The 13,343-nt window shown below is 45.6% G+C and overlaps 1 protein-coding gene across 1 annotated transcript in view; it reads left to right on the top strand.

Annotated features, from left to right (window-relative positions):
* The window catches only part of LOC129861374 (plasma membrane calcium-transporting ATPase 2-like), a 168,137-nt gene that overhangs the window by 85,704 nt on the left and 69,090 nt on the right, over positions 1–13,343 (top strand). The window contains exon 14 of the mRNA XM_055932757.1: positions 9,710–9,816. Within this exon, the coding sequence (XP_055788732.1) occupies positions 9,710–9,816 (107 nt within the window). The remainder of the gene's footprint in view (positions 1–9,709; positions 9,817–13,343) is intronic.

The raw sequence follows: 13,343 nt of genomic DNA on the forward strand, positions 1-13,343 counted from the left end.
AGCTACTCTTCCTGGGGTTTAAAAAGGATCCCCATTAGCAGCAGCTACTCTTCCTGGGGTTTAAAAGGGATCCCCATTAGCAACAGCTACTCTTTCTGGGGTTTATTATGGATCCCCATTAGCAGAAGCTACTCTTCCTGGGGTTTATTATGGATCCCCATTAGCAGCAGCTACTCTTCCTGGGGTTTAAAAAGGATCCCCATTAGCAGCAGCTACTCTTCCTGGGGTTTAAAAAGGACCCCCATTAGCAGCAGCTACTCTTTCTGGGGTTTATTATGGATCCCCATTAGCAGCAGCTACTCTTCCTGGGGTTTGTTATGGATCCCCATTAGCAGCAGCTACTCTTCCTGGGGTTTATTATGGATCCCCATTAGCAGCAGCTACTCTTCCTGGGGTTTAAAAAGGATCCCCATTAGCAGCAGCTACTCATCCTGGGGTTTATTATGGATCCCCATTAGCAGCAGCTACTCTTCCTGGGGTTTAAAAAGGATCCCCATTAGCAGCAGCTACTCTTTCTGGGGTTTATTATGGATCCCCATTAGCAGCAGCTACTCTTGATGGGGTTTATTATGGATCCCCATTAGCAGCAGCTACTCTTTCTGAGGTTTATTATGGATCCACATTAGCAGCAGCTACTCTTCCTGGGGTTTATTATGGATCCCCATTAGCAGCAGCTACTCTTTCTGAGGTTTATTATGGATCCCCATTAGCAGCAGCTACTCTTCCTGGGGTTTATTATGGCTCCCCATTAGCAGCAGCTACTCTTCCTGGGGTTTAAAAAGGATCCCCATTAGCAGCAGCTACTCTTTCTGGGGTTTATTATGGCTCCCCATTAGCAGCAGCTACTCTTCCTGGGGTTTAAAAAGGATCCCCATTAGCAGCAGCTACTCTTCCTGGGGTTTATTATGCATCCCCATTAGCAGCAGCTACTCTTCCTGGGGTTTAAAAAGGATCCCCATTAGCAGCAGCTACTCTTCCTGGGGTTTATTATGCATCCCCATTAGCTGCAGCTACTCTTCCTGGGGTTTATTATGGATCCCCGTTAGCAGCAGCTACTCTTCCTGGGGTTTATTATGGATCCCCATTAGCTGCAGCTACTCTTCCTGGGGTTTGTTATGGATCCCCATTATTAGCAGCTACTCTTCCTGGGGTTTAAAAGGGATCCCCATTAGCAGCAGCTACTCTTTCTGGGGTTTATTATGGATCCCCATTAGCAGCAGCTACTCTTCCTGGGGTTTATTATGGATCCCCATTAGCAGCAGCTACTCTTCCTGGGGTTTATTATGGATCCCCATTAGCTGCAGCTACTCTTCCTGGGGTTTATAATGGATCCCCATTAGCAGCAGCTACTCTTCCTGGGGTTTATTATGGATCCCCATTAGCAGCAGCTACTCTTCCTGGGGTTTATTATGGATCCCCGTTAGCAGCAGCTACTCTTCCTGGGGTTTATTATGGATCCCCATTAGCTGCAGCTACTCTTCCTGGGGTTTATTATGGATCCCCATTAGCTTCAGCTACTCTTCCTGGGGTTTATTATGGATCCCCATTAGCAGCAGCTACTCTTCCTGGGGTTTGTTATGGATCCCCATTAGCAGCAGCTACTCTTCCTGGGGTTTATAAAGGATCCCCATTAGCAGCAGCTACTCTTCCTGGGGTTTGTTATGGATCCCCATTAGCAGCAGCTACTCTTCCTGGGGTTTATAAAGGATCCCCATTAGCAGCAGCTACTCTTCCTGGGGTTTAAAAAGGATCCCCATTAGCAGCAGCTACTCTTCCTGGGGTTTAAAAGGGATCCCCATTAGCAGCAGCTACTCTTTCTGGGGTTTATTATGGATCCCCATTAGCAGAAGCTACTCTTCCTGGGGTTTATTATGGATCCCCATTAGCAGCAGCTACTCTTCCTTGGGTTTAAAAAGGATCCCCATTAGCAGCAGCTACTCTTCCTGGGGTTTAAAAAGGACCCCCATTAGCAGCAGCTACTCTTTCTGGGGTTTATTATGGATCCCCATTAGCAGCAGCTACTCTTCCTGGGGTTTGTTATGGATCCCCATTAGCAGCAGCTACTCTTCCTGGGGTTTATTATGGATCCCCATTAGCAGCAGCTACTCTTCCTGGGGTTTAAAAAGGATCCCCATTAGCAGCAGCTACTCATCCTGGGGTTTATTATGGATCCCCATTAGCAGCAGCTACTCTTCCTGGGGTTTAAAAAGGATCCCCATTAGCAGCAGCTACTCTTTCTGGGGTTTATTATGGATCCCCATTAGCAGCAGCTACTCTTGCTGGGGTTTATTATGGATCCCCATTAGCTGCAGCTACTCTTCCTGGGGTTTATTATGGATCCCCATTAGCAGCAGCTACTCTTCCTGGGGTTTATTATGGATCCCCATTGGCAGCAGCTACTCTTCCTGGGGTTTATTATGGATCCCCATTAGCAGCAGCTACTCTTCCTGGGGTTTATTATGGATCCCCATTAGCAGCAGCTACTCTTCCTGGGGTTTATTATGGATCCCCATTAGCAGCAGCTACTCTTCCTGGGGTTTATTATGGATCCCCATTAGCAGCAGCTACTCTTTCTGAGGTTTATTATGGATCCCCATTAGCAGCAGCTACTCTTCCTGGGGTTTATTATGGATCCCCATTAGCAGCAGCTACTCTTTCTGAGGTTTATTATGGATCCCCATTAGCAGCAGCTACTCTTCCTGGGGTTTATTATGGCTCCCCATTAGCAGCAGCTACTCTTCCTGGGTTTTAAAAAGGATCCCCATTAGCAGCAGCTACTCTTCCTGGGGTTTATTATGCATCCCCATTAGCAGCAGCTACTCTTCCTGGGGTTTATAAAGGATCCCCATTAGCAGCAGCTACTCTTCCTGGGGTTTATAAAGGATCCCCATTAGCAGCAGCTACTCTTCCTGGGGTTTAAAAAGGATCCCCATTAGCAGCAGCTACTCTTCCTGGGGTTTATTATGCATCCCCATCAGCAGCAGCTACTCTTCCTGGGGTTTATTATGGATCCCCGTTAGCAGCAGCTACTCTTCCTGGGGTTTATTATGGATCCCCATTAGCTGCAGCTACTATTCCTGGGGTTTGTTATGGATCCCCATTAGCAGCAGCTACTCTTCCTGGGGTTTAAAAGGGATCCCCATTAGCAGCAGCTACTCTTTCTGGGGTTTATTATGGATCCCCATTAGCAGCAGCTACTCTTCCTGGGGTTTATTATGGATCCCCATTAGCAGCAGCTACTCTTCCTGGGGTTTATTATGGATCCCCATTAGCTGCAGCTACTCTTCCTGGGGTTTATAATGGATCCCCATTAGCAGCAGCTACTCTTCCTGGGGTTTATTATGGATCCCCATTAGCAGCAGCTACTCTTCCTGGGGTTTATTATGGATCCCCATTAGCAGCAGCTACTCTTCCTGGGGTTTATTATGGATCCCCATTAGCAGCAGCTACTCTTGCTGGGGTTTAAAAAGGATCCCCATTAGCAGCAGCTACTCTTCCTGGGGTTTATTATGGATCCCCATTAGCAGCAGCTACTCTTCCTGGGGTTTATTATGGATCCCCATTAGCAGCAGCTACTCTTGCTGGGGTTTAAAAAGGATCCCCATTAGCAGCAGCTACTCTTCCTGGGGTTTATTATGGATCCCCATTAGCAGCAGCTACTCTTCCTGGGGTTTATTATGGATCCCCATTAGCAGCAGCTACTCTTCCTGGGGTTTATTATGGATCCCCATTAGCAGCAGCTACTCTTCCTGGGGTTTATTTTGGATCCCCATTAGCAGCAGCTACTCTTGCTAGGGTTTAAAACGGATCCCCATTAGCAGCAGCTACTCTTCCTGGGGTTTATTATGGATCCCCATTAGCAGCAGCTACTCTTCCTGGGGTTTATTATGGATCCCCATTAGCAGCAGCTACTCTTGCTGGGGTTTAAAAAGGATCCCCATTAGCAGCAGCTACTCTTCCTGGGGTTTATTATGGATCCCCATTAGCAGCAGCTACTCTTCCTGGGGTTTATTATGGATCCCCATTAGCAGCAGCTACTCTTCCTGGGGTCCAGCAAAATTAAGGCAGTTATACAATTTTAAAACATTACAAGACATTCACAGATTTCACAACACACTGTGTGCCCTCAGGCCCCTACTCCACCACTAACACATATCTACAGTACTAAATCCATGTGTATGTATAGTGCATATATTATTGTGTGTGTGTGTGTGTGTGTGTGTGTGTGTGTGTGTGTGTGTGTGTGTGTGTGTGTGTGTGTGTGTGTGTGTGTGTGTGTGTGTGTGTGTGTGTGTGTGTGTGTGTGTGTGTGTGTGTGTGTGTGTGTGTGTGTGCATGCGCGTGTGCGCGTGCGCCAATGTTTGTGTCTCTTCACAGTCCCCGCTGTTCCATAAGGTGTATTTTTACCTGTTTTTAATGTAATTCTACCGCTGCATCAGTTACCTGATGTGGAATAGAGTTCCATGTAGTCATGGCTCTATGTAGTACTGTGCACCTCCCATAGTCTGTTCTGGACTTGGGGACTGTGAAGAGACCTCTGGTGGCATGCCTTGTGGGGTATGTATGGGTGTCGGTGCATTCAACATTCAACATGTCAATACCGCTCAGAAATAAAAGTAGTGATGAAGTCAATCTCTCCTCCACTTTCAGCCAGGAGAGATTGACATGCATATTATTAATTTTAGCTCTCTGTGTACATCCAAGGGCCAGCCGTCTTAGCTACTACTGCATCAATATGTTTTGACCATGACAGTTTACAACCTAGTGTTACTCCAAGCAGTTAGTCACCTCAACTTGCTCAATTTCCACATTATTTATTACAAGATTTAGTTGAGGTTTAGGGTTTAGTGAGTGTTTTGTTCCAAATACAATGCTAACTTATTCCTTGCCACCCACTCTGAAACTAACTGCAGCTCTTTGTTAAGTGTTGCAGTCATTTTAGTCGCTGTGGTAGCTGAAGTGTATAGCGTTGAGTCATCCACATACATAGACAGTCTGGCTTTACTCAAAGTCAGTGGCATGTCGTTAGTAAAAAATGAAAAATGCAAGGGGCCTAGACAGCTACCCTGGGGAATTCCTGATTCTATCTGCAAGGTGCCTAAACAGCTACCCTGGGGAATTCCTGATTCTACCTGGATTATGTTGGAGAGGCTTCCATTAAAGAACACCCTCTGTGTTCTGTTAGACAAGTAACTCTTTATCCACATTATAGCAGGGGGTGTAAAGTCATAACACAAACTTTCCAGCAGCAAACTATGATCAATAATGTCAAAAGCTGCACTGAAGTCTAACAAGACAGCCTCCTCATTTTATCATCAATTTCTCTCAGCCAATCATCAGTAATTTGTGTAAGTGTTGTGTTTGTTGAGTATCCTTCCCTATAAGCGTGCTAAAAGTCTGTTGTCAATTTGTTTACTATCTGGTCAAAAAGAAAATCCCGAAGTTTACTAAGGGTTGGTAACAAGCTGATTGGTTGGCGATTCGAGCCAGTAAAGGGGGCTTTACTATTCTTCGATAGCGGAATGACTTTAGCTTCCCTCCAGGCCTGAGGGCACACTCTCTAGTAGGCTTAAATTGAAGATGTGGAAAATAGGAGTGACAATATCATCTGCTATTATCCTCAGTCATTTTCCATCTAGATTGTCAGACCCAGGTGGCTTGTCATCGTTGATAAACAACAATAATTTTTTCACCTCTTCCACGCTGACTTTACGGAATTCCAAAGTACAATTCTTGTCTTTCATCATTTGGTCAGATATACTTGGATGTCAGCGTTTGTTGCTGGCATATCATGCCTAAGTTTGCTTATCTTGCCAATGAAAAGTAATTTATGTAGTTTGCAATATCAGTGGGCTTTGTGATGAATGAGGTATCTGATTCAATGAATGAAGGAGCCGAGTTGACTTTTTTTGTCATTTAAGGTGCCCTAAAGCTTTTTACTATCATTCTTTATATAATTTACATTTTTTTCATAGTGTAGTTTATTTTTATTGAGTTTAGTCACATGATTTCTCAATTTGCAGTACATTTGCCAATCAGTTGCGCTGTCAGACTTATTTGCCATTCCTTTTGCCTCATCCCTCTCAACCATAACATTTTTAAATTCCTCATCAATCCAAGGGGATTTAACAGTTTTTACAGACATTTTCTTAATGGAGGCGTGCTTATTAATAACTGGAATAAGTAATTTCATAAATGTGTCAAGTGCAGCGTCTGTTTGCTACTGTCACGTTCTGACCTTAGTTCCTTTTTTATGTCTTTATTTTAGTTTGGTCAGGGCGTGAGTTGGGGTGGGCAGTCTATGTTGTTTTTCTATGTTTTGGTCTGTATGTTATATTTCTATGTGTTTGGCCTAGTATGGTTCTCAATCAGAGGCAGGTGTCGATCGTTGTCTCTGATTGAGAATCATACTTAGGTAGCCTGTTTTCCCACTATGGGTTGTGGGTAGTTATTTTCCGTTTCAGTGTTTGCACCATACGGGACTGTGTCGGTTTTCATTTATTCTCTTGTTCATTTTGTGTTGATTTTCGATTTCGATTTGTATTCTTATTAAAATATATTATGGATACGCACCACGCTGCATTTTGGTCCTCCTCTCCTTCCACCAACGAAAGACGTTACAGAACTACCCACCAACAAAGGACCAAGCAGCGTGGGAACACGGACTCCTGGACATGGGAGGAAATTTTGGACGGCAAAGGACCCTGGGCACAGCCGGGGGAGTATCGCCGTCCGAAAGAGGAGCTGGAGGCAGCTAGAGCGGCGCGGCGACACTACGAGGAATTGGCGCGAAGTAACAGGCACGAGAGGCAGCCCCAGAATTTTTTGGGGGGGTGGGGGGGGGGCACACGGGTAGGTTGGCGGACTCAGGTAGGAGACCTGAGTCAACTCCCCGTGCTTACCGTGGCGAGAGAGTGACTGGGCAGGCACCGTGTTATGCGGAGAAGCACACGGTGTCCCCAGTGCGCACGCATAGCCCGGTGCGCTACATCGCAGCTCCTCGAATCGGCCGGGCTAGAGTGGGCATCGAGCCAGGAGGGATGATGCCGGCTCAGCGCATCTGGTCTCCAGTGCGTCTCCTCTGCCCGGGGTATACTGCACCAGCCCTAAGCACGGTGTCTCCAGTTCGCCAGCACAGCCCAGTGCGGCCTGTTCCAACTCACCGCACTTGCCGGGCTACAGGGGGGATCCAGCCAGGACGAGTAGTGCTAGCTCTGCGCTCGAGACCGCCAGTACGCCTCCACGGTCCAGTGCATCCGGTGTCTCGGCCAAGGACAAGGCCTCCTGCATGTGTCCCCAGCCTGGTGAGTCCTGTGCCTTCTCCCAGAGCCAGGCCTCCAGTGATAATTCATGGCAAGAAGCCTCCAGTGATAATCCATGGCATGAAGCCTCCAGTGAAAATCCATGGCAAGAAGCCTCCAGTGATAATCCATGGCACGAAGCCTCCAGTGATGATCCATGGCACGAAGCCTCCAGTGATGATCCATGGCACGAAGCCTCCTGTGAGGATCCATGGCACGAAGCCTCCTGTGAGGATCCATGGCATGAAGCCTCCTGTGAGGATCCATGGCACGAAGCATCCAATGAGGATCCATGGCATGAAGCCTCCGGTGAGGATCCATGGCACGAAGCCTCCAACGAGGGACGCTAGTCCGGAGCCTCCAGCGACGCCCTCTAGTCCGAAGCCTCCAGCGACGCCCTCTAGTCCGGAGCCTTCAGCGACGCCCTCTAGTCCGGAGCCTCCAGCATCGCCCTTTAGTCCGGAGCCTCCAGTGACGCCCTCTAGTCCGGAGCCTCCAACGTCGCCCTCCGGTCCGGAGCAGCCAGAGAGGACGGCTGGTGATGTTGAATGGGACGGTTTCTCAGGCAGCCTCACGGTCTGGTGAGGCTGGAAGCTCCGAGGATCTGAACCCGAGGTAGAAGCCACCGGAGAGGGAGACAGAGCCGAGGGCGAAGACGCAGGTACCTCCGGATCCGATCTTGATTGGGAAGCCACAACGGACGAAGGCGCCGGAACCTCTGGATCCTGGGAGGCAAAGCTGTTTCTGGTCTGTGTCAGTTCCGGGCTCAGCATCTCCATCTTCAACTTCCACAGCGAGTGACATACCTCTATGGCTGGTTGGTTGGGTCGAGATCAGCTTTGTTCTCCAGGGAAGGGGGAGAACCCTTCGGGGATGGAACCCTGCCTAGCACTGGCCAGTGGCTGTGGAGAGCCGACACGGCGGAAAAACTTTCACCAGACCAGAGGGCCGTCCGGCTACTGGGGTGGAAGAAAAAGAAAAGTCTCTGAATGTCCTTGATTGGCCCAGCCAGATCCCGGAGTTGAACCCGATCTAACATCTCTGGAGATCTGAAAATAGCTGTTCAGCGACGCTCCCCATCCAACCTGACAGAGCTTGAGAGGATCTGAAAAGAAGAATGGGAGAAACTCCCCAAATACAGGTGTGCTAAGCTTGTAGCGTCATACCCAAGAAGACTCGATTCTGTAATCGCTGCCAAAGGTGCTTCAACTAAGGGTCTGAATACTTATGTAATAGTGATATTTTAGTTTTTCATTTTAATACATTTGCTAAAATAAAAAAAATTAAAAATGTTTTAGCTTTGTCGTTATCGGGTATTGATGAGGGAAAAAAACTATTGAATCCATTTTAGAATAAGGCTGTAACGTAACAAAATGTGGAAAAAGTCAAGCGGTCTGAATACTTTCCGAAGCACTGTATATATACATTATACTGCATAGATGGAGTGTTACAGTAGTCTAGATGGAGTATTACAGTAGTCTAGATGGAGTGTTACAGTAGTCTAGATGGAGTATTACAGTAGTCTAGATGGAGTATTACAGTAGTCTAGATGGAGTGTTACAGTAGTCTAGATGGAGTGTTACAGTAGTCTAGATGGAGTGTTACAGTAGTCTAGATGGAGTGTTACAGTAGTCTAGATGGAGTATTACAGTAGTCTAGATGGAGTATTACAGTAGTCTAGATGGAGTGTTACAGTAGTCTAGATGGAGTGTTACAGTAGTCTAGATGGAGTGTTACAGTAGTCTAGATGGAGTGTTACAGTAGTCTAGATGGAGTGTTACAGTAGTCTAGATGGAGTGTTACAGTAGTCTAGATGGAGTATTACAGTAGTCTAGATGGAGTATTACAGTAGTCTAGATGGAGTATTACAGTAGTCTAGATGGAGTATTACAGTAGTCTAGATGGAGTATTACAGTAGTCTAGATGGAGTGTTACAGTAGTCTAGATGGAGTGTTACAGTAGTCTAGATGGAGTATTACAGTAGTCTAGATGGAGTGTTACAGTAGTCTAGATGGAGTGTTACAGTAGTCTAGATGGAGTGTTACAGTAGTCTAGATGGAGTATTACAGTAGTCTAGATGGAGTGTTACAGTAGTCTACTGTAGATGTTACTATAGAATATGTAAAGTGCGTTACACACTGTCTCAGTAAACTCTCTCTCTCTCTCCCTTCCTCTCTCCCTTCCTCTCTCCCTTCCTCCCTCTCTCTCTCTCTCTCTCTCTCTCTCTCTCTCTCTCTCTCTCTCTCTCTCTCTCTCTCTCTCTTCCTCTCTCCCTTCCTCTCTCCCTTCCTCTCTCTCTCTCTCTCTCTCCCTTCCTCTCTCCCTTCCTCTCTCCCTTCCTCTCTCTCCCTTCCTCTCTCTCCCTTCCTCTCTCCCTTCCTCTCTCCATTCCTCTCTCCTTCCTCCAGGTGTATACCTTTAACTCGGTGCGTAAGTCCATGTCCACGGTGGTGCAGCAACGAGACGGATCCTTCAGACTCTACAGTAAAGGAGCTTCTGAGATACTACTGAAGAAGTGAGGGAGGAGGAGAAGGGGAAGAGGGGTGGGGAGAGGAGGAAGAGAGGGGAGGAGAGGAGGAAGAGAGGGGAGGAGAGGAGGAAGAGAGGGGAGGAGAGGAGGAAGAGGGGGAGGAGAGGGAGGGATGTAGAAACAAAACCAATTAAATGTACTCTGTATTTCTCAAAAATATCACTAATTATACTAATATCTCTCTCTCTCTCTCAATTAAATTACATTCAATTCAAGGGGCTTTATTGGTATGGAAAACATATGTCTACATTGCCAAAGCAAGTGAACTAGATATTAAACACAAGTGAAATAATACATAAACATTAACAGTAAACATTAAACTCACAAAAGTTCTAAAAGAATAAAGACATTTCAAATGTCATATTATGTCTATATACAGTGTTGGAACGATGTACAAATGGTTAAAGTACAAAAGGGAAAATAAATCAACATAAATATGGGTTGTATTTACAATTTACAATTGTATTTACAATTACAAAATTGGGTTTGTTCTTCACTGGTTGCCCTTTTCTTGTGGCAACGGGTCACATCTTGCTGCAGTGATGTCACACTGTGGTATTTCACCCAGTAGATATGGGAGTTGAACAAAATTGGGTTTGTTTTCAAATTATTTTTCTATCTGCATAATCTGAGGGAAATATGTGTCTCTAATATGGTCATACATTGGGCAGGAGGTTAGGAAGTGCAGCTCAGTTTCTACCTCATTTTGTGGGCAGTGTGCACATAGCCTGTCTTTCTCTTGCGAGCCAGGTCTGCCTACGGCGGCCTTTCTCAATAGCAAGGCTATGCTCACTGAGTCTGTACATAGTCAAGGCTTTCATTAAGTTTGGGTCAGTCACAGTTGTCAGTAATTCTGCCAACATGTACTCTCTGTTTAGGGTCAAATAGCATTCTAGTTTGCTCAGCTTTTTAAAAATTCTTTCCAATGTGTCAAGTAATGATCTTTTTGTTTTCTCATGATTTGGTTGGGTCTAATTTTGTTGCTGTCCTGGGGCTCTGTGGGGTGAGTTTGTGTTTGTGAACAGAGCCCTAGGACCAGCTTGCTTAGGGGACGCTTCTCCAGGTTCATCTCTCTGTAGGTGGTGGCTTTATTATGGAAGGTTTGGGAATCGCTTCCTTTTAGATGTTTGTAGAATTTAACAGCTCTTTTCTGGATTTTGATAATTAGCGGGTTTCGGCCTAATTCTGCTCTGCATACAATATTTGGAGTTTTACGTTGGACACTGAGGATATTTTTGCTGCCCTCTGCATGCAGAGTCTCAATTTGGTGTTTGTCCCATTTTGTGAGTTCTTGTTAAGGTGAGCGGACCCCAGACCTCACAACCATTAAGGGCAATGGGTTCTATAACTGATTAAAATATTTTTTGCCAGATCCTAATTGGTATGTCGAATTTTATGTTCCTTTTGATGGCATAGAAGGCCCTTCTTGCTTTGTCTCTCAGCTCGTTCACAGCTTTGTGGAAGTTTCCTGTGGCGCTGATGTTTAGGCCGAGGTATGTATAGTTTTTTGTGTGCTCTAGGGCAACGGTGTCGAGATGCAAGTTGTATTTGTGGTCCTGGCAACTGGACCTTTTTTGGAACACTATTATTTTGGTCTTACTGAGATTTACTGTCAGGGCCCAGGTCTGACAGAATCTGTGCAGAAAAATCTAGGTGCTGCTGTAGGCCCTCCTTGGTTGAGTACAGAGGCACCAGATCATCAGCAAACAGTAGACATTTGACTTCAGATTCTAGTAGGGTGAGGCCGGGTGCTGCAGACTGTTCTAGTGCCCTCGCCAATTCATTGATATATATGTTGAAGAGGGTGGGGCTTAAGCTGCATCCCTGTCTCATCTCACGGCCCTGTGGAAAGAAATGTGTTTTTTGGCCATTTTAACCGCACACTTGTGTCACGGTGCTGACTTTTGCCCGTCGCCTGCAGCAAAAGCCTCTATCCCGTCCTCTGGCTAGGCAGAGTACTTTAGGATTTTAGTTACCTCGGTGTAACGAGGGCCTAGCTGTGCGGCCCTACCAACCCGTCTGTTTATTCGTACTGGCCCTTGGCGTGAGTTGGGTTTGTTCCTTCATTCACGTTGTCACTCCCTTATTTCCCCGGTCTAGTGTGGGGCCTTGGATAGATGAGTACTTTAGTACTTTATGTTTATAGATTCTTCCTATACTCCCTTAACCCGTCTCTTCCTCTCTTGTATACCAATACCTAATAACTAATCTTCTGTTAGTTATTATGCTCGTCAGCTAGTAGTCACTTGGAAACTAGTATTGTTATATGTTTGACTTCTCCAAAGATATATTATTGTCCACACAATGAAATATTCTTTAGTGCTATCACTTTAACCTATAGCCAGGGTCACTTTCCGCTCAGCGAGAGTGTCAAAGGCGTTTTCTCTCCGGATAGCTATTCTGGCCTAGTTGTCAAAGGCGTTTTCTCTCCGGATAGCTATTCTGGCCTAGTTGTCAAAGGCGTTTTCTCTCCGGATAGCTATTCTGGCCTAGTTGTCAAAGGCGTTTTCTCTCCGGATAGCTATTCTGGCCTAGTTGTCAAAGGCGTTTTCTCTCCGGATAGCTATTCTGGCCTAGTTGTCAAAGGCGTTTTCTCTCCGGATAGCTATTCTGGCCTAGTTGTCAAAGGCGTTTTCTCTCCGGATAGCTATTCTGGCCTAGTTGTCAAAGGCGTTTTCTCTCCGGATAGCTATTCTGGCCTAGTTGTCAAAGGCGTTTTCTCTCCGGATAGCTGTTCTGGCCTAGTTGTCAAAGTTTCAAGCATTTATTTAAGTCACTCTGTTTTTTTGTCATATACACGTTATTACAGTTAAATGGTTATACAGTCCTAATACATCGATAATGCTCAATCAATCCTTAATGCGTTATGCTATGCCAGATAATATTGCAAATATAAATCAGCTTAAACACTTCTTATAACTCTTAAACAAAGCAAATGGCAATATATTTACCTTAAAGCTCTATTCCCTTGGTCCTTCCCGAAACTGGTGTCTATAAGAGTAATATTGGCAGCCTCTGCTGTGTATCATATTTCAATCTCTTATTGTCTCCGAATTTCTTATGGTTACACTTTTCACTGCCTACTGCTTAGATACTGACTCCTTTTTAGTGACTCTGGGCTTTCTACGAGGCTTACTTGTATCTGGGCTTCTTTCAATCCTTCAAATTGAAGTTGTCTCTGGTACTCCCAAGAATAGCGCTTGTTGCTCTCTAGGAGATTGCTCTCCTACACAACTGCTTCCTTTTAATGGAGCGACTTTCCAGAATACAACACAACTCTCAAAATATACCAGTCAATATAATGCTCGTGCCTTAATGTCAAAGTAGTCAATACAAGCAGAGTATAGTGAAGAGTTTACCTTGCCTGATGATTCTCTATGATGTCCAAATCATATGTGTTGAGGATCATACCCACTGACCTCTCCTTCTTATATACCTCTCTTTAGACACTCAGTTCGGGGAAGACACTTGGGAGTGCAATCAATTTGCCACATCGTGCCACGACTACTTCT

Source organism: Salvelinus fontinalis, chromosome 8 (genome assembly GCF_029448725.1).
Source record: "Salvelinus fontinalis isolate EN_2023a chromosome 8, ASM2944872v1, whole genome shotgun sequence".
Lineage (NCBI taxonomy): Eukaryota > Metazoa > Chordata > Actinopteri > Salmoniformes > Salmonidae > Salvelinus > Salvelinus fontinalis.